The sequence below is a fragment of the Salvia hispanica genome, chromosome 3, assembly GCF_023119035.1.
Source record: "Salvia hispanica cultivar TCC Black 2014 chromosome 3, UniMelb_Shisp_WGS_1.0, whole genome shotgun sequence".
Taxonomy (NCBI): Eukaryota; Viridiplantae; Streptophyta; class Magnoliopsida; order Lamiales; family Lamiaceae; genus Salvia; species Salvia hispanica.
Genome location: NC_062967.1, coordinates 25,884,720 through 25,908,928, shown reverse-complemented (window position 1 = coordinate 25,908,928; position 24,209 = coordinate 25,884,720). Strand labels below are relative to the sequence as shown.

The 24,209-nt window shown below is 30.0% G+C and overlaps 2 protein-coding genes, 1 long non-coding RNA gene and 4 other non-coding genes across 7 annotated transcripts; 4 read left to right on the top strand and 3 right to left on the bottom strand.

The window, feature by feature from the left end:
* Positions 1-1,490: 1,490 nt before the first annotated feature.
* LOC125217214 lies at positions 1,491-1,565 on the top strand. The gene has a single exon (XR_007175633.1). It is a non-coding gene; the product is annotated as a small nucleolar RNA Z267 (small nucleolar RNA).
* A 56-nt stretch (positions 1,566-1,621) lies between these two features.
* Positions 1,622-1,711, top strand: LOC125217215. Its single transcript, XR_007175634.1, has one exon. It is a non-coding gene; the product is annotated as a small nucleolar RNA R44/J54/Z268 family (small nucleolar RNA).
* A 111-nt stretch (positions 1,712-1,822) lies between these two features.
* Positions 1,823-1,912, top strand: LOC125217218. Its single transcript, XR_007175636.1, has one exon. It is a non-coding gene; the product is annotated as a small nucleolar RNA R44/J54/Z268 family (small nucleolar RNA).
* Positions 1,913-2,319: 407 nt separating this feature from the next.
* Positions 2,320-3,248, bottom strand: LOC125212602. The gene is made up of 3 exons (XR_007174759.1): positions 2,989-3,248; positions 2,752-2,908; positions 2,320-2,599 (listed from the first exon to the last, which is right to left on the bottom strand). It is a non-coding gene; the product is annotated as an uncharacterized LOC125212602 (long non-coding RNA).
* Positions 3,249-12,192: 8,944 nt separating this feature from the next.
* Positions 12,193-13,230, bottom strand: LOC125209695. Its single transcript, XM_048109280.1, has 4 exons — positions 13,149-13,230; positions 12,635-12,889; positions 12,405-12,554; positions 12,193-12,312 (listed from the first exon to the last, which is right to left on the bottom strand). Exons 1-4 carry the CDS (start codon positions 13,182-13,184, stop codon positions 12,193-12,195), a joined length of 561 nt encoding a protein of 186 aa, XP_047965237.1. The 5' UTR covers positions 13,185-13,230.
* Positions 13,231-15,757: 2,527 nt separating this feature from the next.
* TRNAI-AAU lies at positions 15,758-15,831 on the bottom strand. Its single transcript has one exon. It is a non-coding gene; the product is annotated as a tRNA-Ile (tRNA).
* A 1,395-nt stretch (positions 15,832-17,226) lies between these two features.
* On the top strand, positions 17,227-19,779 carry LOC125211894 (2-hydroxy-palmitic acid dioxygenase mpo1). Its single transcript, XM_048111855.1, has 4 exons — positions 17,227-17,654; positions 19,207-19,269; positions 19,348-19,419; positions 19,514-19,779. The coding sequence occupies exons 1-4, from the start codon at positions 17,316-17,318 to the stop codon at positions 19,628-19,630; spliced, it is 591 nt and encodes a 196-aa protein (XP_047967812.1). The 5' UTR covers positions 17,227-17,315; the 3' UTR covers positions 19,631-19,779.
* The last annotated feature ends 4,430 nt before the right edge of the window (positions 19,780-24,209 follow it).

Here is a 24,209-nt window from a genome sequence, read left to right as displayed (position 1 = left end):
TAACCGTTAGATTATTGCCACGTGTCATCTAGTAATGTAGATTACTAGTCAAATAATGTAACTTAGCTAATAATGTACTATTTTAGTACAATAATGTAGCATTTTAGTCTAATAATGATAATGTAGCATTTTGGGCTAATAATGTAACTTATCATATCCATCCAATTTCAGGATCCAAGGGCTGAGATTTGTTTTGATTTTTAACAGAATTTCACTTATTGACCATAATGCGCCCCTATATATATATATATATTTTGGCTATGGCATGTATACTAATTGAATTCGAATCCAAATGAGGCAATATATATCATACTCGAACTAGTGTACACAAATGAAAATGGATTGGGTGCCTCCCTAAAGTTGGCCAGTGAAATGTCCCTATAAGGTGGTCATCTTCTCAATACACATATGTTCGCATATGATAGTTTCTAAAAGCGTATAAGTCAATTTTGGTTCTTTACATATGGAATATGGATGATTTAAGATTTTTGTCCGAAATATTCACTTTTTGAACATCGGATTCAAAACATATGAAAACGTTGTCGATTTAGTAGTTTTACTCTTTTTATAATTAATGAGGCGTTATTTTTATTTTTTTTATATTTACATGTTATGTTCATATTTTTCAACTAGGATATTAGGTGGAATATATTTAAATAATTAATATATGATATGTTATTTTATAACGGAAAGGTTAACGGTTCAGTCAAATAAGGATTGGAATATATCAAATATAAAAGTACAAGAACTTATTAAAACGAAAATATTGTATAAGAATCTATTGAAATAAACAATCAAAGTATGAGTACCATGTGTTTTGCCATTTTTATAAAATGGGTTGATATAATGGTGGTATAGTTATTGAAAATGTAATAGGCAATTTTAAGGAAATTGACTAGAATAGTAAAATGGAAAATGTTTGATGGAATCGAAGGAATAAGCAAAGTAATTAATTTATAAATGTATATGAATTTGATAGATATACTACTAAAAATTAAGAAATTTTATTGAAAGCTTCAAAAGTTCAAATATTCAATGTCACAAAAAGTTTTGGGCCAAATTTATTTAAGTTGCATTTTTGTAGCCCAAATTTGGTGGCCCAACCCTAGCTATACCGAAGCGCCGAAATTTCACGAATTTAGATACAATCATCTATATATACGGCCCCTAAATTCATTGTCCTACATCATAAACCCTAATTCCCAATTTGTAAACCCTAGCAAAATCTTGATTCGCCGTTTCCATTCTTGGGCAATTGCTTTTTTCCAAAATCATCTTCTTAATTTTCGATTTCAGATCCTTTTCGTAGATCTGATGTAAGCGATTGGTTTTATTTGATTTAAGTTTGATGCAAGTGATGACTTTGAAAATCTATCTTACTCCGAATCGGAGAAAGATGATACTTTTAAACGGAAATCAGAATCTCTGATGCATTTTTTTCGTTTTTTGAAGTTATTTTGTTAGAAATTGATAAGTTTGTTGGAATGCCCTTGCGCCGATGATGGTGTTAAATATACTTTGAGTGAATTCTTCATTATGAAAAAAACTTATACAGCTGAGGCTTTGAGGCATTTATTTTTCATTTTAAATCAGAGATTTATTTCCTTTTTGATGTGAATTTGAAGCAAGTGATGATAAAAAAGACAGGGACATCAGAACTCCTTTATGGAGTGGAGATGACTTAGTCTAATGGGAATCTCTCTGATGCTTAAAATTTTCTGTTTTTTACTTTGTCTAATTAGATTGCTCTTGTGATCATCTACTGTCAAAATTAATTTTTGTTTGTCGTTATTATATGATGATTTAGTAAGATATGAAGATGGAAGCAAGTGATGATAGAAAAGACAGGGACATCAGAATTCCTTTTGGAGTAATGATAGACTTAGTCTAATGGGAATCTCTCTGATGCTCAAAATTCTTTAGTTTTTGTAACTTAATTGTCAAATTCGATTAATGTTTATTAAGTTTTGAATGGGATGGCCTATGATGCATAACATTGTTTATTATTGAGTTTTACAACTTTGATTGTTTCTATGAATCATCGTAGCTGAGGCCTAATTGGTTCTTATAAGTTCTTTTATTCGTAGATTGTTTTTTTGTTGTGTGAAGTAAAAAGGATATTAGAAGGTTTGCCAATGATGCATTTTCTATAAATATATTACCAGAATGAGGATGTTGATATTTTGAATTGTCACTACCTCTGAGGCAAATCATCAATTTATCATGTTTTAATGAAAATGGTGCAATTGTGTTGAGTGAATTTGACGTGATCAAGTTTATAACCATCAAAAGAATCAGTCACCCGATTTAATGTTGTGGTGGTAATACTCATTATAGGATTTCACTGGACCATGATAATGTTCAATCTATGTTTAGTTAAAGTGTTTACAGATTATGGACAATATGTTTGGTTAAAGTGTTTACAGATTATGAAGGGCAGCACCAGAATCACTAAAAAAAGCACGAAAAACGTGGTCCCTCACTGTTGCATTGGTGCAGCTTCTAAAGAAGGGCAGCACTTGGATATTGAGGGCATCACACATTTCCTTGTAATTTGGAGAAAAGGGGAATTAGGGTTCATTTCAGTAAATTGACATATCTGTTCAAGATTAGGCAATAGTCAGTAATCAATAATAGGATTAAAAAAAAGAGAGATTAAAGATTGTACCTTTGGATGCAAATTATCAGTTCAAGACGGCAATTATCAATAATCAATGATTGGAATTGAAAAAAAAGGATTAAAGATTGTACCTTTGGATGCAAAGTTCTACAACCTCCACAAGCAGGGTAGTAGAAACCTAATACAAGTTATCTCTCACCACCATACAACAATGAATCAACAAGTTCTTGAGCTGATTCAGTCTCTTATCATATTCTGATGTGGAATTATATCCCACCATCTCACAGCCTAAAATCATTAATGCTCATCAAAACTGACAATTTTCACAAAGCTAAATGCAATACACAAATTAGGAGATAGATACTTACATTGACAAAATTGATAGCAGGTTTCTGATCTAACAAATGAAGGGTTTTGCCTAAACATTCTCTGGGATTTGATGACTCCTTAAAATGAAGAGTCTGAATTGAAGAACAAACCCTAAAACACCCATAAACAGAGCATCCAGCCTTCAAACAACAAGACATATCTCCAAGATTTCAACTTTTTATTTCAACAAACGGACCCTTCTTGATTAAACGAGCAAACAAGAAAGCCCACCTAGAAAATCAAGAGTAATTTGCTAGGAACCAAGGGGAAGAAAATAGGCTGTTTGTTGAGTAGAAATAGGTGTCTGTGGTTTTGTCTTTGTTGAAACATCTTTAAGAGGAGCATAAAAATAATCCAAAATGTATTGCAAAAGGGTGTAGTGTGGGGCAAGAGATTTACCCTTATCCAGATTATTTCTGCAAGTTGTGGTTTTTGATTCATTTAAGGAAATTAAGGTTGCCTAAATCTATGATACTGAATTATGGATAGAGGGGAAAGTGATGATTAATTCGGATAATGTGATAATAAAATGGGATGGTGCTGAGCTTATGGAGGCTTGTTTATAGGATTGATTCTCTTCTTGATTTCATGATTTTGTTTTGGGATCAGCTAGCCTGCAGATCTTTTTTTATTCTACTACATTTTCTATTTTGAGTCATATTTTAATATTGGAGTTTATAAGTTGTTTGCTAATAAATGCATGATAGTAATTCAGTTTATTTTCTTGCAAAATAGGAGTAAAATAATTTCCTTGGAAATGAGACCTTTTTTCTTAAAAATAATGAGACAACGGATAATGTAATTGTGGGTCCCACCAATGCCCGAAAGTGGTTCAAGAAAAAGAAAATGATTTGTGTACGAAAGAAAAGTGGTGATTTACTACACAGTGATAGAACATGTCCAACGCTATTTTGAAGTATAGAAATACGAAAAAACATAAATAAAAATATAAAAAATTGGGTTTTATTTTATAGATTTTCTATATTTACGTACATAACTTACTACACACATACATAATGCAATACGTGTATGAGCTTGAATGTGTGCAGTGTGTGTGATTGTGTGCAGTGTGTGAGTGTGTGTGTAAGTGCATCCAGTGTGTGTGATTGTGTGCAGTGTGTGAATGTGTGTGTAAGTTCGTGCAATATGTGTGTGATTGTGTGCAGTGTGTGATTGATGTATGTGTAAGTGTGTGCAATGTGTGTGCAGTGCGTGTGAATGTGTGTGCCAGTGTGTGTGATTGTGTGTGTAAGTTCGTGCAATATGTGTGTGATTGTGTGCAGTGTGTGATTAATGTATGTGTAAGTGTGTGCAATGTGTGTGCAGTGCGTGTGAATGTGTGTGCACTATGTGTGAATATGTGCAGTGCGTGTGTAATTTAATAAATAATTTGGAATCCCACTATTTTTTATATGGAATTCAAATTTTTTAATATGATGATTTAGATTGTAATTCAATTCCTAATCCAAGAATTTATACGATACCAAACACTTGATTTGGAATTGAAACTACAATTTTAATTCCGCACATCCAATTCCATGTACCAAACGGAACATTATAAGATTAAGTTCAATTTCAATAAAATATTATAATTATTTTTTCATTATATATTTTTTAAAGTTTATAGTATTAAAATTTGTGTCACTTCTTATTAACACTATTTTTAAGGATAAAATGAATATTAATTTTATAGTAATAAATATTTATATCAATAAATTAATTAAATATCAGAATTAAATACCATTAATAGGAAATTATAAATGGTAAATACGACTGTTTTAGCGCATTTTCGTTTCAATAACTCTCCACACTCGTTTAATTCATATTTAAACAAAATATGGCGTTTAACAATTGAAATCACCAAGTTCTAATATTATGTAACATTTAAACTATATAGCAATCGTATCTGGCATAATTATTGATATATAGTCGTTAATTGGGACATAGTGGTTAAAGAAATAAATTAAATTTCATAAACAAGTATGCCAACTCGAATCCAGTGTTGTGGGCTCCAAACAAGGTGAGTTAATAGTTTATACAATCTGTCACGTGTGATCCGATTCATCCAATTTAATTTGACACAATTAATTAGGGGTTAGTTTTCGATTTCAGCACAAGTTTTCACTAAATTTGGAATTGTGAGAGAGACTTTTCAATCATAATGTAATTTTTGGGTGGTAATGAAGATGTTATTAAGCTAGTTTTATTTATTTCATATTCCATTAAAAATATGCAATTGGAAAAGCAAGGATAAAAATACCTGCATATCTTTTCCATTATGAAAATAAGTAATTTTTATAGCACTTAATGGTGTATAATTACGAAAAAAAAAATCATGTTATATCTAAAGCATTCAAAAAATTATAATATAATTAAAAATTTCTCATAATATTGATTAGTTTTACCATTTTGAATCGTCTACCAAAACTAAATCAGTTTCTAAATATAGAAAGTTTTAAACAATTAAATACTAGTATTAATAAAATGGATCCCACAATGTACTAACATTACTTTTACCACATTTTCCCTTTTCTCTCTTACTTTACTAATTGTGTATTAAAATTCGTGTCATTCACAACTAAGTCTATTTTTGTGGACGAAGATAGTATTTTTTTTCTCAAATTTAATTACTGATCTCTCTAAAATTGAATGCGACCTAAACTATTTATCTACATTTTAGCAGTAGATAAATATATATTAATTGTTCTGTGAGTTTCGGGTCCATGAGCGAGTACTCTTTTATGGAGTATAAAATTAACTAATGATCTATTTTATTAATAATTAATAAAATATATTAATTGTTCTATATATTGCATTTTAATTATTAATAAAATAGATCATTAGTTAATTTTATACTCCATAAAAGAATACTCGCTCATGGACCCAAACCTCACGGAACAATTAATATATACTATTTATCTATTGCTGAAAAGTAGATAAATAGTTTAGGTCGCATTCAATTTGAGAGAGATTGATAAAATTAATTTATTTGATCAAACAATGACGCACACTTTGGTATGGATTTCCTAACTTTCTCTATCAAAAGTTGTACAATGAATTGTTCATTTGTCGCATACACCTAAATATCAAAATTAATGGACGCGCATGCGGGATCCGTTGAAACGCTGAAAACTAATAATGCAATAAATATTTTTGTCGTTTATGTTTAATTTCTTAACACACAATCTCAAATCATCAATTCCGAATCTAGATCTTGTTCTCGTCGTTATTTTCCGTACTACTATATTGTAACATCCAACGTTGGAAGCAAAAGTATTGTTACCATTGATTTGTAAATTTAGTAGGTGAATACGTATAACAAGATTTTTAGCTTAAGTGGCAAAGCTAAAGTGCTTGACTAGAAGATTTGAGGATTGATGTTCTACGTTAGCCTTTATCAAAGACAAAATTTGACTGCGCCCACCTCGCATTATCAGACTAGTGCAGGTGGGTTTTTATCCTACTTGACATAACTAAATTAAAGTGACTATCTACTTGACTTTTATTCTCCTTGGCACAAATTTAAAATTGATCTAAAATATCTCAAAATGATTCACGATTGCCCATGTAGAGTAAATTTTCACCAAAAATATATTATTTGGGCCGGGTTGGAAAATAATACACAGAATGTAAAATTTGTACTCCCTCCGTCCCGGAGTATTAGACTCACTTCTTTTGGGCACATGATTTAAGGAATTGATATTTAAATAGTTAAAGTGGAGAGAGTAAAGTATGAGAGAGGGAAAAAGTAGGAGAGATAAGAGAGAAAAAAGTAGGTGGAGAATAAAATAAGATAGATGTTTTTTGCAAAAAAAGAAAATGAGTCTAATATGTTGGGACATCCCAAAAAGGAAAGTTGGTCTAATACCTTAGGACGGAGGGAGTAATATTTTAGGCTAATTCGAAGTTAATGGAAAATACCAAAATTTTGTCATTATTGTGACTTTAAGAACTAATATGCCAATGATAAATCTCCTATTATTTCAATGATTTTTTTAATAGATAGATTATATTTAAATTCTATGTATATCTATTTTCACAATTTACATAATAAAAGAAAATATGAATCTCAGGTCTTAGCTCAAATTCAGATAATGAAAAATCTCAACCAAAATAATTAGGTCCATAAAAGATTTAGACACTCAGAGCCTAAATAAAAAATACGATACATAAGAGGATCATATTACTTCTGTTCCAATTTAAGTGAGTCATTTATTTTACACAAAAATTAAAATAAAAAGGAGTATATTTTAAGTTTATAAACTAAGACATAATAAAGTAAGAGATGAAATAAAGTAGTAAAGATAAGAAAGAATAAAGTAGAAAATAGAATAAAGTAAATAAAAGATAATAGAGAATAAAAAAAGTAAAGTAATTAGATAATATAAAAGTTAGTTTTTTCAAAAATAGAAATAAATCATTTAACATTTAGACATTTTAAAAAAGAAATATGGATATAACATCACTAGTATTTTTTGAAACTCTTTTTCTACAAGAGTATTTTACATCAAAATTAAGTTGATTGAAAGAGACTAAAAGAGTAAAACTAGAATTGAAAAACGTGATAAAGATTTTTCCCACACAGGTATTTTGACTTATTAGCTAATGTCAAACACCATACACATCCAATTTTGTTTTATATGTCAAAGTCTACTAGGCTGCTGTGTGCATGTACTAAATTAAATGATGATAAAAGGGATTTTTTTTATTATTATTGAAAGCATGAAGGGATTAGAGATTCAAACAAGTACTGTACTAAAGAAAGTTATTTACTTATCTATACATATATAAAAGCAAGTTTTGGGCCTTTTTTGAAATATTCATAAATTGTGAGCTTCAAATTTGAATATTTATAAAAATGCATAATCAATGTATCATTATAAAAATAAATAAAAAATGTTATTTGTGATTCAACATTTAAATTCCACAATTAATATTACACTACCTACTTTATAATGAAAAAGTGTCATTATAGCTTTGACCACTAATCTATTTTTAAATTTAATTTTCAGTTTTGTAACTTATTTATCACATTTAAATGGGACATTTTTAAGTTTTGAATTTGGAAGGTAAAATGCATTTTTCATTATAAATGGAGAAAGTGAAAAGTCATGGAAAGAATCTATTTTGGGCCTTTTTTGAAATATTTATAAATTGTGAGCTTCAAATTTGAATATTTATAAAAGTGCATAATCAATGTATCATTATAAGAAAGAAAAAAAAAACGTCATTTGTGATTCAACATTTAAATTCAACAATTAATATTACCCTACCTACATTATAATGAAAAAGTGTCATTATAACTTTGACCACTAATCTATTTTTAAATTTAATTTTCAGTTTTGTAACTTATTTATCACATTTAAATGGGACATTTTTAAGTTTAGAATTTGGAAGGTAAAATGCATTTTTCATTATAAATGGAGAAAGTTAAAAGTCATGGAAAGGCATCTATTTTTTACTATAAATATGTTGTTAGCTAGATTTTAATCCTCACATTCCTATCATTTTTTCATCATATTCTTTGTTGAACGTTTTGTAGAAATTTGAATGGATTTTAGGTATTTTTCTTACTCTTCGTCAATATTGCTTTAACATGAAATCAGTTTTCTATATGATGATTTTTTTTTATTTGTTTAACATGAAATCAGTTGAAGTTGTGCATACTTTGAATTGATTTTAGGTAATTTTCTTACTCTTCGTCAATATTGCTTTAACATGAAATCAGTTTTCTATATGATGATTTTTTTTTATTTGTGTATTAATAATGTTTGTTTTGCAACCCCAATCCACCAATTTTTTCTATTTTTTTTGGTTGGAGAATTGTTTTTTTTTTCTCTTTTGTTTTATTAATATGATTTTTGCTATTATAAATTCACATGTCGCCTTTAATTTCCCATGACTTTATGCACTCTTCACTTTTTTTTAATAATGTATTTGATGTTGCTGAAAATTTTGATCTTATATCTTTAAATCTACTAATTTTGAGGATTTTGATTTTTTTAAAAATATTTTTTAAACCTACTAATTTTAGTAGGTTATAATTAATATAGTCTATGAATTTCTTCTTTCTATTTTCCTTGATAATTGCAGAACTATTACTATGTTTTATCTTACAAGAATTTGAAAGTTTTTTATATATGTAAGTTTTAATGGTGGGTTATGGTGTAAAATATCATTATATGTTCTGTAATCTTTACTCTCTTCTATTTCAGGAACAAAAATCAGACCTCCAAGAAATGGTATACAAAAGACTTGAAGAAGCGAAAAAAATCTAACCTACTGCGCGAAGAAGAAAAGCAAACGTGGATATAGGAAAACAAAAATATAGCATAAAACATTTAGTTTATTATTAGTTTATATTTCTTTATTTAAGTGTAGTGAGCTAAGGTTATAATTTTTTTTAGCTTTAACAATATGCTTAGATATAAAATATTGTTATATTCTTATTGATTTTTTTATAACATTAATTTGTGATTTATTTTGACTATTTTAGCATCCATCACTAATTTAAGTTTGACATGTTAATTTTAACTTTAATTTCATTGATTTTGCGTTCTTAGCTTGAAGTTCGCTTGGAATTTTTACTAATTAACTACTATTTTTTTATACTGATAAGTAGCTTACGAAATAAAGTAATTTTGAAGTAAATGACTAATTTTCCTGTCCAGTGTTTAATTGTGTTCATTTGTTTCATTACTATCATATTTACATATTTTATGATATTTTTGGAACTCTCATGAGCCATCTAATTTGTTTTCTAATACAAGAATATTATAATAATATATCACTGAATATTTCAATGTGTAAAATAAAACTTAGGAGCTCCTACAATAAAATTTAGGAGCTCAACAATTATATTTCTTATATCTTGATGTGGTGTTTTACTATTTATTGAACTAAATATGTTCAGAGTGTATGTTAACTGTATGTTAACTTTGTTAACATAATTTAATTATAATTATTAAAATAAAATATATATTTGTTTATATATGATAACTTTATTTATAATAGAGATCTAACAATGTTCTAATTAATCCATTCTACTTTATTTCAAAACTTATTTAATTTTGTTCATTAGACAATTTAAAATTAAAGTGAATAAAATAAAATGTCGTGCATCGCACGGGTGTGAAACTAGTTCTCATTAAAATGATAGAAGGGATCTTTTATTTATTGAAAGCACGAAGGGATAAAAGATTTAACCAAGTAAGAAGGCTATTTACTTATTCTCATTAAACAATTTATAACTTTCTATAACCAACCAACAATATTGAATGATATACCTGTATTTTAATTATTTAAAAATGAATTATTAATTAATGTAGATAAATGAATATTCGTTTATGGACCCGAGACTCACTGAACAATATATACATTAGAAAAAAAATGAATTGTTTAGATATTTGAGAGGGTGTGATAAAATTAATTTCTTTTGTCAAACAAATATGCACACTTTAACATGAATTTTCTACCTTTCTCTATCAAAAAGGTTGTACAAGGTTGTTCCTTTGTCGCATACACCTTATGAATACCAAAACTAACGGACTCACCCGCAGATCTGATCAAACGCTAGAAATAAATAGCGAAATAAATATTGTTATGATTTGTGTTTAATTTTTCAATACACAATCTCAAATCCTCAATTGCGAATCTAGATCTTGTTCTTGTCGGTATTTTCCGCACTGTATTATTACATGACGACAATAATTGACTAGATATTCAATTTAGGAGCTATAAGAATAATATAATTAATTGACTATTATTTCAATTATATTTTTAATGTACAGATTATTATTAAATTCTATGTATAAATATTTTCACAATTTGCGTAATAAAAGAACATTGTGAATCTTAAATCCCAGACAAAATCCAGGTTAAAAATAAAAAAATAAAAATTAGGTCAAAAAAAGATTTATAATTCTAGCCCATGAAAAAGTGATACTCATTTTTTCCTAAGTTAAGTGGGATAGTTAATTGTCAAAAGAATTAAGAAAAAAGCTTTTAGTGACTTAAATTGAGAGATAATAAAGTATGGCATAAGATAAAGTTATAAGATAAGAAGGAATAGAATAGAAGGGATAAGAGAGAAACAAGAGGGATAAGAGAGAATAAAGTAAAATACAGAATAGTTGTATTAATTTATTTAGGAAGAGCAATATTTTAAAACTCTTTTTTTAAAGAGAAATACTTTGAAAGTTGATTATAAGAAAACTAAAAAAAGTAAAAATATTAGCATAAAGAATAGAAGTGATAAAGATTTCAAAGTGTACTCTAACTTATAAATTGGTGTCAAATTGTCAATCTAACACATCCAATTTGTTTTATTTGTCTAATCTTTTAGAGTTGATTTGTTGTGTGCATGTCCTAAAAAATGAATAAAATTGAAGAATTAAGAGAAGAGTGTGAATCGTAAAGGAATTTTTTTATTGAAACATGAAGGCATAAAAAGGTTTTCATAAGTAAGAGGGTTATTTATTTATTTCATTAAAATGAAAAGGTTAGAATTATTTTAGTGAATAATATTTGAATAGTTTAGACCTTCCCAAAATCAACAATCAATTTCAAAAGATATAGGGATTAAGCAGAAATATTGCCTTTTAATTAATTAATCATTATAATGTAGATAAAATTTACTCGCTCATGAACCCGGAACTCGCGGAACAATTAATATATATTTATCTAATGGAGAAAAATAGACAAATTAATGGTTTGATCGCATTCAATTTGAAAGAACGTCATCAAATTGATTTCTTTTGTCAAACAAATACACACACTTCAATATGGATTTCAGAACTTTCTTCATTAACAAGTTATCTTTGTCGCATACACCTAAATTCCAAAACTAACAGACTCACTGGCAGATCTGATCAAACGCTAGAACAAATAATAAAGCGACAAATATCTTTATCATTTGTATTTAATTTCTCAACACTTAATCTGAAATCATCAATTCCAAATCTGATTCTTGTCGGTATTCTCCGACTGTTTTATTATATGACGACAATAATTCAAAATAACTTGTTTCCCAATATGAAAAAGGGAAGATATTAAAATGCATAATGTCACGAAAACACAAAAATAGGAAAACAGAAACAAGAGACAGTTTATTACAAAACATCGGAATTGCAAGAGTTGCATTGTCTTAGAAAGATGCACTATGAGGCACTCCCTTCTCCCACACTTGCAAGTAGCTTATCACTCTACAAGAAAGGTGCTCGGTGCGGCACTCCCTTCCTCCCCCGCTTACGATTGGGGTTCTGCACAACCTCTGGCTTTCGCACATAGGGCTCAACCATGCCTTCTCCTATATCACTTTGAACCTACACACAACATCAAAATCACAATCAAAATCAATAATCACATATTGTATAATTAATGTCTTTTTAAATGAGAATTAAATTAGAAAACAAACCTTGCATGCAATAGAGCAAAATCGAAAGCGATGGTCAGTGAGCTTCCTTTTGCAAAGGTAGCAAGCCCCGTCGCCCTCAATCAGCAAACCCGACCCGTTATGCGGCAGAGGAGTCAAAGACACGACCCATTTCTTGTTGCACTTGTAGGGCTTCAAATATATATAAATACAATCACAATTATTTTACATTGACACAAAATAATTTCAAAAAAATAAAATTAAAATTATACCTGAATCTTGTCACAGTCAATGTACATTTGCATCTCACATAGAGGGACAACATTTTGGTAAACATGCCTGTAAATAGTGAGAATGCTATGGTTGCAGTGCTCCCCACTTATGATGCAATACCTGCAAATTGGTGCATCACAACTTATGCAATACCGATTCAGTTCACTCTTTTGCATATCATCATGGCACTCACATCTCTCAAAAAATATTTTTTCCAAAAAGGAATCCACCCAATTTTGGAAGTTGCTCTCGTCCTACACATTCAAAAACATCAATTAATTCAACAATATCAACTAATCCAATTCAAATTTCTTACCCACAATTCATGAAAAAGTATGGACAATGATACATATGTAACATGCAAAATTATATGGAATAATTAACCAAGAAGAAGATATGGAAACCTTTCATAAACAAGATTTGCATCTTATTTTCAAACAAACAATACAATGAAGCAAAAAAAAAAATCTATTTCATAATATATTGTATAACTAGAGAGTGAATATGCAATACCTGAAGCATAATTCCACTGCTTGAAGAAGTGCTCATCTCAGTCAATTTTTTTTTTTGATGAAACAACACTCACTAAGTTGAGAATTATATTGCACCAAAAATATTGTTAAGATGGGTTTATTTTATAGTAGTTGGGCGATTTGTTGTTGACTCTATGTGAAATAAATTGTCACATAATTAATTGGCCATAATCGATTCATATTTGTAATAAGGTGGAATACTCAAAGGAAAATACAAAACACATTAATGACCAGAAAATATGTATTTTCAAAAAATCCATTTCACCATTCTCCACTCACAATGTCGAACTTGAGTTCCATTTTAAAATCCTATTCTATAAATTTTGGAATTAAATTGTAGATATATATTTTTATTATTTAAAGTGCTTCAGCATTAATAGCAATTGTCCATGAATAACAAAAAAATCCATAGTATTTGCTTCATAGGATGTACTATATTTATTGAATATAATTTAAACAATTAATTCCATGTATAAATTGGCTTACAATTAAGAGTTACATTGGTGATTCTGTTGTAAATCAAAAAGGCATAACTGACATTTATTGAAACACCAGGGTATGAATGCGCTGTATTAAACCATTTTTTTTTTGGTAAATTATTAAACCAAATTTTGATAATGAAAAAAAACAAATTGTTGTCTGATTCATGTATAATCATTGCTATTGCCATTTTTAGATTTTGTATCTGCCTTTGGTGTTGTTAGATTTCGTTCATTATTTCATGTGCAACATTTCAAATACTAAAAGAGAGGGTCCCGTTACTCCCGTACATACAAAACTTATATGAATTACAATAATTAACTGATTAATTGTGGAAATTTTATTACAGCCAAAAATGAAATAAAAATTTACTAGAAATCTAATTTGAATTAAATTTCATCTACTTAAATATGATTATTAGATGAAGTTTATTGATTGGCCTATTAGCTCAGTTGGTTAGAGCGTCGTGCTAATAACGCGGTTCGAAACCTGCATGGGCCAAATTTTTAAGTTTTTGTTAAATGGGCCAATTTTTTTCTGTTTGGATAATCATTAAGTACTGGATTACTCGGCCCACTCAATTTGGGCTTCAGGATTGTTTTGAAAGCATATCATTTCTAGAATAAATTATTTGGCTCAGGAGCACGATGCTCTAAACACGGTATACTTTTACAATATTACAGTACTTTCTCCGTCCGTAATTAGAAGTTTTTTTTTTTTGGTCCATTCATAAATAAAATTTTCGATTCATTATTATTATAAATGGTAAAGAGATCTCATATTTATTCACATATCAATTAAAATTAATATATATAAGTTGAACCTATATTTTATTAACTTTCTTTCATTCATTTTTATTAATATATCTTAAAACACGTACCGAAAAGAAATGGTCCCTCCAAATGTAGATCCGAGTGATTGAAAAAAATAAACTGAAATTAAAAACTTTAATTCAAAGAAAAAATAGAGTTGACTTCTGTTTTGGATTCTCCTTCTTCAGCCACTTTGACCTACGCTTCAGGGATATTCTTAACATCTAATGCTCAAAACATTCAAACTGAAAGTTGACCTTCATGTGTATTAACAACTTCAAATTGAAGAAAAAAAAGACAAATTGCAAATTTTAATTCGAATTTGGTTTCTTCCGCCATTTTGACCTACATTTAAAGAGACCTTCTCAGCTACCCAATGACCAAAACATTCAAGTGAGGGTCGTTGTGATTTCAACAAGTATTCACAACTTAAAATTAAATCACTTTAATTCGAACTTATCTTCTTTAACCACCTGGACCTACATTTAAAAAGACATTCCCAACAACCCCATGACCAAAACATAAACAAGAGTCATAAGTTGTGATCTTAATATGTACTCGCAACTTAAATTAAACATTTTAATTTAAAAAAAAAAAAAACAATTTGAAGATTTTAATTTGGATTTTATTTTTTCAACTTGGACCGATATTTAAAGGGACATCCTCAACAACTCAAGTGAGAGTCACAAGTGATCTCAGCGTCATAACTTAAAATTTAAACATTTCAATTTGGATTTATCTTCTTCAACCACCTAAACCTACATTTAAAGAGACATTTCCAACGATCCATTGCCCATGACATTTAAGTGAGGGTCATAAGTTGTAAACTCAATGCATTTCACCATTTAAAATTAAACACTTCAATTTGGCTTCATCTTCTCAGCCACTTAAACCTACATTTAAGACACCTTCTCAACAACTAATTAGTCAAAACATTTAAGTGAGATACATAAATTTCCAACTTAAAAATTAAACATCTCAATTTAAAGAAAACAAACAAATTTTAAAAAATTTCAATTCAAATTTTTACACCTAGACATATAATTAAAGGAAACTTCTCAACAACTCAATGCCAAAAATAACAAGGACGACTTATATAAGTTTTGGTCTCAAATACTCACAACTTACTTCATTTTTTATATTTCTAGCGACTAAGTGTGATCTCAGTTTAGTACACATAAAAGTGGATAAATATTCATATAATCTCATCGTACCAACTACCAAGCATGAGGGAAGTATTTTTCGACTTGCATTACTAATATAGCGTGAATACATCATGTTTGATACAATGTAAAAATGGCCCATGCAGGTTTCGAACCTGCGACCTTCGCGTTATTAGCACGACGCTCTAACCAACTGAGCTAATAGGCCACTTGAAAAATTTGTCCTAATTTTCTAACTTGTAGTATTGATATCATTTCGAAATTAATTCTTGATATCTACTTGGCAAGGATAAAAATATCCATCACGCAAAATGGGTTGAAAGTCTACTAGGCTAAGATAAAAATATCCATCACGCAAAATGGGTTGAAAGTCTACTAGGCTAAGATAACTTTGTTAGCGTATGGACGTAGCCCAGTTTTGGGTAAACCACATTAATTTTGGAGTACTATATTTTTTATCAATTAAATGTTGGTATCATGGAGCATTCCATGATTCCATTTGTAAGAGGGGAGATTTGTTGAGAAATCGACATTAAAATCTTTAATTTGAAGAGAATAACGGTTGTGCTCTTCTTCAACCACTTGGACCTATATTTTGAAGGGATATTCTCAACAATCCAATACTCATAACATTTAAATGAGGATCATAAGTTGTGATCTCAGCGTGTATTCACAACTTAAAATTAAACACTTCAATTTGAATTTCTCTTCTTCACCTATTTGTATTTTGTACCTACATTTATGAGGAACCTTTTCAACAACTCAATTACAAGACATTCAAGTGAGAGTCCTTTAAATATAGACTCACAATTTAAACACTTCAATTCGAAGAAAACAAACCAATTAAAATTTTCAATTCAAAATTTTCTTCTTCAACTAATTAGAAGGGCTAACAAATTGTGTGAATTGGTTAGCTATCAGTTCAACCCAATATCGACCCATCGGACAACTCAATAACTTCGTGCATGTTCGTGCAGATAATCATGTCTTGTAAAAAAATGACAGTCATACCGTTAAAGATAGTAAGCTACTAAAAATTTAGCTTGACAAGACATGACCAGAACATGATATTACACGAATAAAATATGATATTTCACGATAAAATATGCTATTGAAACTAAATAGTAAAAGTAGAGTTCTCTATTTAATTAATAAAAATAATAGATTTATTTCTTAATGGATAACTTAAATCCAACCATAATCCAACCTGATATCGGGTTCTTATTCGATCAATCCTATAAGGATTGAAACCAAAAAATACGTTTTCGTGTCAAATTAACTTTATGCATATTCGTGTCATATTACTGTATCAGTTATCGAGTGAAAAAATTGTCAGTCCATGATGTCCTCGACAACCCAATGCCAAAATATTCAAATGTGAGTCAAAAGTGGGAGAAAAAAAATTCTCCATAGTTGACAAAGCATCAAAGTGAGTTCTAACTATTCATACAATCTCAATTGCAAAAATAGCCGCATATGTTTATAAGAATGTATATTACGATAAAGATTGTTTTAACTTTAGGAAACCTAGTTTTTATCTTCATTTTTTTTTCAAATAAACGTTTTTCAAGAAAATAAACAAATAGCGCTCCGCATAGAGCAATAGACCATAGAAATCAACGGCATCCCAATCAACATGTTATTAAATCAATTTCTGATTGCAGAAAAGAGAGAAAGAAGCAAACTTTGGAGATGGGCATGTTTGATTTGGAGGAGCAGTTTAGTTTCTACGGAGCTTACCACAACAACCCCATCAACATAGCTCTGCACATGGTCTTTGTTTGGCCAATTCTCTTCACAGCTCTGCTTCTTTTGAATTTCACACCGCCTTTATTCTCTCAATCCCCAATTCTTTTGCTGGGCCAGAGTTTCTTGGTCCTCAATTACGGCTTCTTGTCCACTCTTATCTATGCTCTGTATTATGTGAGTTTGGACAAAAAAGCTGGTTCTTTGGCTGCTTTCCTGTGTTTCCTGTGTTGGGCTGGAAGCAGTTTTCTCGGTCATCGCCTCGGCTTTGCTTTGGCTTGGAAGGTAATTTCCTCGAATTTGGATCCTATTATTGCTTCCAATTGATTTGTTATGCTTGTGGAAAGTGGGAATAAGTTATTGAGAAAAGGGGTTAGGGTTTGACTTTGAATATGAGATGGTATTTGAGTTTTGGCTGAAGGTTGTTGAGAGATAAAAATACAATCTTGATTGATAGAAAAGGATATGAAGTTAATTCAGTTGGTACCACTTGTTAGTTATTGGTATGTGGAAACTGGAAATATGTTATTGAGAAAAGGGATTAGGGTTTTACTTTGAATATGAGATGATATTTGAGTTTTGGCTGAAGATAGTTGAAAGATAAAAATGCAATCTTGATTGATAGAAAAGGATCAGTTGGTATTACTTGTTAGTAATTGGCTCTTAATTTGGTCTTTTATTTTGTTAATCTAAATTCTTACTAATTTACTATGGCTTTTCAATATGCAGCAATTTGGATAATTTCTGTTGAGTTCTTATCATTGGGTGCAGTACTTAATCTGCTTAAACAAAATGTGATGCCTTTCATTTGGTTTCCAGCATTCGCCTCTTCGAGCAATTATAGAAAGCTAAAAGATTACTGGCAGTGTTTATTGTTAAGTGGCACCTTTAAGAAGATAAATCTAACCGATTAATAACATTTGGCCGTTTGTGTTTATAACTTTATATACTTCTCTGTGCTGAGTTCTAAGTATGATGCTGAACAGATAGGATCTGTAATTATTAATCTCTTGTTTTCATGTCATGGATTTGGAATGATTTAGTTAGTCTGTGTATTAACTTGTCATTACTGCATTCTATAAATATGTGACGGGCATTGGTAAGATGTTACCCCCAAGTTGATCTGCCACATCATTTCCTAGTTTTGTCGAAGAGATTTGATAGCAATGATACCGCATACCTGTAATAAATGTTGTGGAATAGGCATTTTTGGTCTCTTGACTATGAGGGCCTTATTGGTAGCATTTTTTAGTCACGTATGTCGCAACTAGGGGTGACAATTTTAACTTGAAAAATCCTTTTAGCCATCATCTCACCTCTTCTAGTTTATCGATAAGAGTCATTAAATGCAAAAGATATAAATAAAAACAATTTTTTTTTGACTTATGTGTCAAGAGTGATTTTCCACTACATTACTGCTGTTGCTGCTTACACTGAAACATGACCTTGACTGTAAATCTTTGCTATGCCCACGTGCCAAAATAACTTTCATCAATGCTTTCTCGACGTTTCTTTCACATATTTTTCCAGTTCCCTGCAATTTACTATACTAATGAAAGTCTTAAAGACATTCAATCAGTTGTTTAGGTTATTACAAGGTTAATCCCTTGTCGTGTTATTCTTCTCCATGATAGGGGGCTCTTTAGAAGGTCTACTCGGATTTGCAAGAAAGAGACTGCAATATTTAGAAATTGCTAGACTAACGACTCTTCTGTGTGCAACATGCCTCTTTTATGATATGAAAATTTGTGCCCTTCTATGATAAAAAGAATTGTGATAGGCTCTTAATCTATATGGGAGGCTGAGTTTCGTGCTGATTCTTGCATCGTTTGAGCAGGTGGTTCTGGCATCTCAGCTACTCTGCTGGACCGGACAGTTCATAGGGCATGGCGTGTTTGAGGTGAGTTGAGATTAATCGTCGTGCTTTTTAGTATCTTGAGCTAGGAGATAATATAATATATGGCACGGGTTTCTGCAGAAGCGAGCGCCTGCACTGTTGGACAACCTCGCCCAAGCATTCCTCATGGCACCATTCTTTGTACTGCTAGAGGTATGTGAATATCTATCACCACCAGATAATCACATTGCATAAATTGTCAATTATAAAAAAATTAAAATGATGATGTTTTGTTGAATGGTGATAGGCTTTGCAGCATGCATTCGGTTATGAGCCTTGCCCGGGCTTTCACGCTAGAGTCCAGGCGAGAGTCGATGCTGAAATCAGGGCTTGGAAGGAATCCAAAAATAAGAAAATTTCTTAGGCTTGATTTGCTTGATCCAACATATTTATATTTCTATCCAGAAATATGGTGATTTCTAATCTCACATACTGAAAATATGACCAAAGTATGTGTATGTATTTATGTCAGACACACCCAATAATTTGATATGTTGTGCTTTAGCTATTAAATTGTGCCCCTAATGATAAATAAATTAAGTTAATACTAATATACTATCCATTTCATGAGGCTTTTGACTGAAAATTCTGAAGGAAGATAGAATCAATTTAGATGTTTTCCCTATGAGTGTTTGTATTAAATAAATTGGTTATTTAGTCATGACATCACGCTACAGTTACCTACCCTACTAATTCTCATTGGTCAACTATATAAACTCAAAATTCTATCAAAAATGTTTTATCACCACACTGAATTCTTGAGCTTGATGCCTATAAATATAATGGATGAAAGGGAGAATAGTCAAAAGGCAAAAGCATTAGTTTCAGTTTAGAAAACCATGTATATAGGCCGGCATATAGTATATTAGTACTTTATTAGCATACTAGCATGGCATATCTATTAGTAGATGCTTATTATAGTCTTTTAATTAATACCTACTATGTTAATACTATTACTGCTATCCAAGCTACCAAAATAATTGGGAAGTGAATTATTTTTTGAGTTGACCGTCTTAAAAAAAAAATTACAGTAACTTGCATTTTTTTGCAATCTTGACAGACTATTGGCAAAAAATCACAAACCAACTTTTAGCCCTACGGAGTAGTTTAATTATAATTACAATAGTCCAATATTTTTACTATGAGATTTTATCCAATGTGTACGTGTACATTCAAATACATCTATCTTAACGTGAAATTTTGCATAAATAGAAGAATTAAAATTCCCCCTTTTCTCCAATTTTAATACTCCGTCTGTCCGTGAAAAGTATGAACTTTCTAATTTGGGAAACTCATTTCTCTCTAATGAGGTGTGACTCATTCTCCACTAACCATACTTTAAAAACTTTTTATATTCCATCCCTTTCTTATTTTTCCAGTTATTCATTAAAATATGTGCCGAACTAAATGTTCATACTTTTCAGGAATAGAGGGAGTATCATATCTTGATTATGTTTTTGAATCCAAGTTCAAAAGAAGTGGGTGCAAATGAAAGCAACTTCTAAAAGTTGAGTATAAGTTAAAACTTATGCGTGAAATGAAACTATTGAATAATTGGGATTTTTCAGCATCATAAGGAACATTTGAAATGCCAAGGCCACTCTACCCAAAAAGTCGACAATCAATTTAAACCTCGTTAGTCCACTCTAAATCTATATTACTTATACAAATAGAATTAATATGTGTTCGTGCGCCTTTAAAAGAAAATGACGGGTCTCAACATTTCATCATTTTCAAATAGTATTGCATCCCTCTCTACGAATACAAAGAAATTTCTGTAATCATACAATTTTAAATCCCTTTGTCCGGCAATAAAAATCTCATTTTTTATATTTTTTGTCTGTTCGTCAATATGAATTTTATCTATATAAGAATACAAGTAGACACACTTTCTCTTTTTCAACCCATATTTAATTATAGTGTTTCTTAAAATTTATGCTGAGAAGAAATGGGACACTTAATGGTATACAAAGGAAACATACATTACGAGTGATGTGTGATCCATATACAAGTATATATTATTATTACGATTAGTAATGTGTGATCCATATACAAGTATATATTATTATTTTTATGGAATATTAATACTCCATCCTAGCCCGACGACAGAGTAATGTGAAGATAAATCATTGTTTAATATGCTATTATCAAGATTCGAACCAATAACTTTGTACTCAATTATCTCATTGGAAACAATATGAGCTACCGGGCATCTCCAATTCTAACAAAAAAAATGAAGATAAGTAGATAACTCAAGGTGTATAATCCATATGTTATGAACAATTGGACACGATACTACTCCAAATTAGTAAGATATAACTACGACAATTACAAAATTCCTTAAATTGATAATGAGAAAACGTCAATGACATAAATCTTAATTTATTAATAGCCAAAAGGTGGTTTTGTATCATCCACACAGATTCACTAATATATTAGTCATGAAGCCACGTATTTATATACAATCATACTATAGTACTATTACTATATACCTATGCTAATTTAATAATTGGTCACATAACTTGACAACATACAGAAAATAATGAAAAGATGATCTCAAAGTTTGTGACCCAAAGTTAGGCAGAACAATAAAATAGTCAATGATTGAACTTTGCTAATAAAAATATGAGTATTCAAGAAAATCCTAAAGCGAATCGTAGAAGAATTTCTTAAAAATTGACCAATGCATTATTCTATAAATCATAGTCGGCTTATTGGCGAATCAAGCGATGCCACATGGACCTGTCGCTTTTCGTGGTACATGCTGGAACAAAAGAAACATGGCCCACTTAATTGGCTTAATCCAATAATTAGTGGTCAACTCTTGGGTTAATTGGGTTTAATTCTCTGGTTTGGTTATGTTCGTGGCCAATTATTATTTGAATTAGGCGGTGAAAGATTTTTTTTATTGATTTAATGTGGCGGCAGTGTCAATTTTTCGATAAGTTGATGATTTGGATTTTTGACTTTGTTATTAGAGTTTTGAACGTGCATTATATTATAAACTTAAATAGGAGTATAAAATTTGATCTGATCGTATCGATCTACCATGTGTCACACGCTTAATCATTGAATAAATTTTACTAAAAAAAAAATGCAAGTCCATACTTTTGAGAAAGATAGGTGTGTGGTACCGCTCTTATTTTGAGTTCATAGTGTTTTTGTAAATTAATTATTTGGAGTATCTAAGGAATAAGGATCTACCAATAAATATGTTGATTTAGTTTTTTTTTATAGAGATGTGATATTTAATGCAATTACAATGAAATATAGTTGATGTGAATATGTTGATCACAGTGAATTTAGTTCTGTTTTCTGATCGTAATAAATAATTAGATGATAACAAGAATTTCTTATATACAAATCATCACTTATTTATATTATTCATCATTTTCGTTCCATAGTAGTGGAAATATTTCTTTTCGGCACGAAATTTAAGAAAAAATGTGTTAAGTGGGTTAGGTAAAGAAAGAATAAAATACTTCATCCGTTCCATAGTAATAGAGTCATTTTTCAATTTTGGTACGCTCCATAGTAATAGAGTCATTTCCCCTTTTAGTAAAAGTCAACACGATTTTCCACATCTACTTTACTGTCTCTTACTTTTTTCTCTCTTCATCTCTCTATCTTTTTTCATTTTTCACTTTATTCTCCCTTTACTTAACCACCTAACATAATTTTTCTTAATCTCCATGCTGAAAAGAAATGTCTCAATTACTATGGAATGGAGGGAGTTATAAATGAAAAAGGTAGAGAAATGAAGAGAGAATAAAGTAAGAAAGAGGAAAAAACAAGTGAGAAGAAATGTGCTAACTTTTACTATGGAATGGAGGGACCGAGGGAGTACATGTTCATATAGCTATAGCCTATATGTTGATAAGATATCCAGATATTAGTACTACATATACTCAATCACATGCATGAGTTTGTAATAAGGAAACTTTATTCTTGATATATGTTTCATCATGATGAATTCAGATAACCCAAAGGTTATCATTAATTGATGGAGTAGTATTTTACCATTAACATACCTAAAACGTTTGTATTAAAAATTTAAAACAGTACACCTTAATTATTAGAAATCAAATCAAATCAAACAAGCTAAAGAGTCGTGGTTCTCAAAATGAAAGCAAACAGTCATACACTGTAGACTCATTTAAGTTGAATGGATTACAACTGTTTGTTCATGATAAGTGTGACCTAAATATTACTCCAGCATTGAGTATTCCAATCATAATATACTATATTGCATACCGAACTTGAGAAACATGCTATATTAGAGCACCCGCTATAGTGCACAACAGTGAAAAAGTTTGCATTGTGAAACCATAGTGAGGAATTGATGGCTAAGCTTTCATGTTAATATCAGGTCCATGAGTACGGATATCCAATTGTCAATCATCTAATTAATTATTTGTATGAGTGTTAAAATATATGATGTCCATTAATCATTTAAATAAGCCGTTGCTTCGCTTCAATACACAAAATATTATACTGGAATTAAATTCTAGCTTTCCATAAAATAGATATGTAGTTACAACTTACAAGAATGTAATTTGATGTTAGATTGCAATATGAACATGCATTTAAATTGTCAACTTAGCACTATATCACATAGTTGATGTACTCTACAAACACCATTCATTGTTATCCCAACGAATCACATAATTATTTATCTAATCCAAGTTGGGTTGAATAATAAAAAAAATCCAAGTTGGGTTGACATCACTCGATTGCTTTTCATTCTAACTAATTCACCCAAATCAAGCTGTATTCTGATCCAGATGTCGAAGTTATGAAATTTTGTCTATAATTTGCTCATTAATAAAATAGAGAGTTGAATGCTAATTTAAGAAGCAAGAAAGTACGATTTAACACCCCATCATTTGACTTTGTTACAGTTTACATCTATTATGTGAATACTAACAATAACCGATTTATAT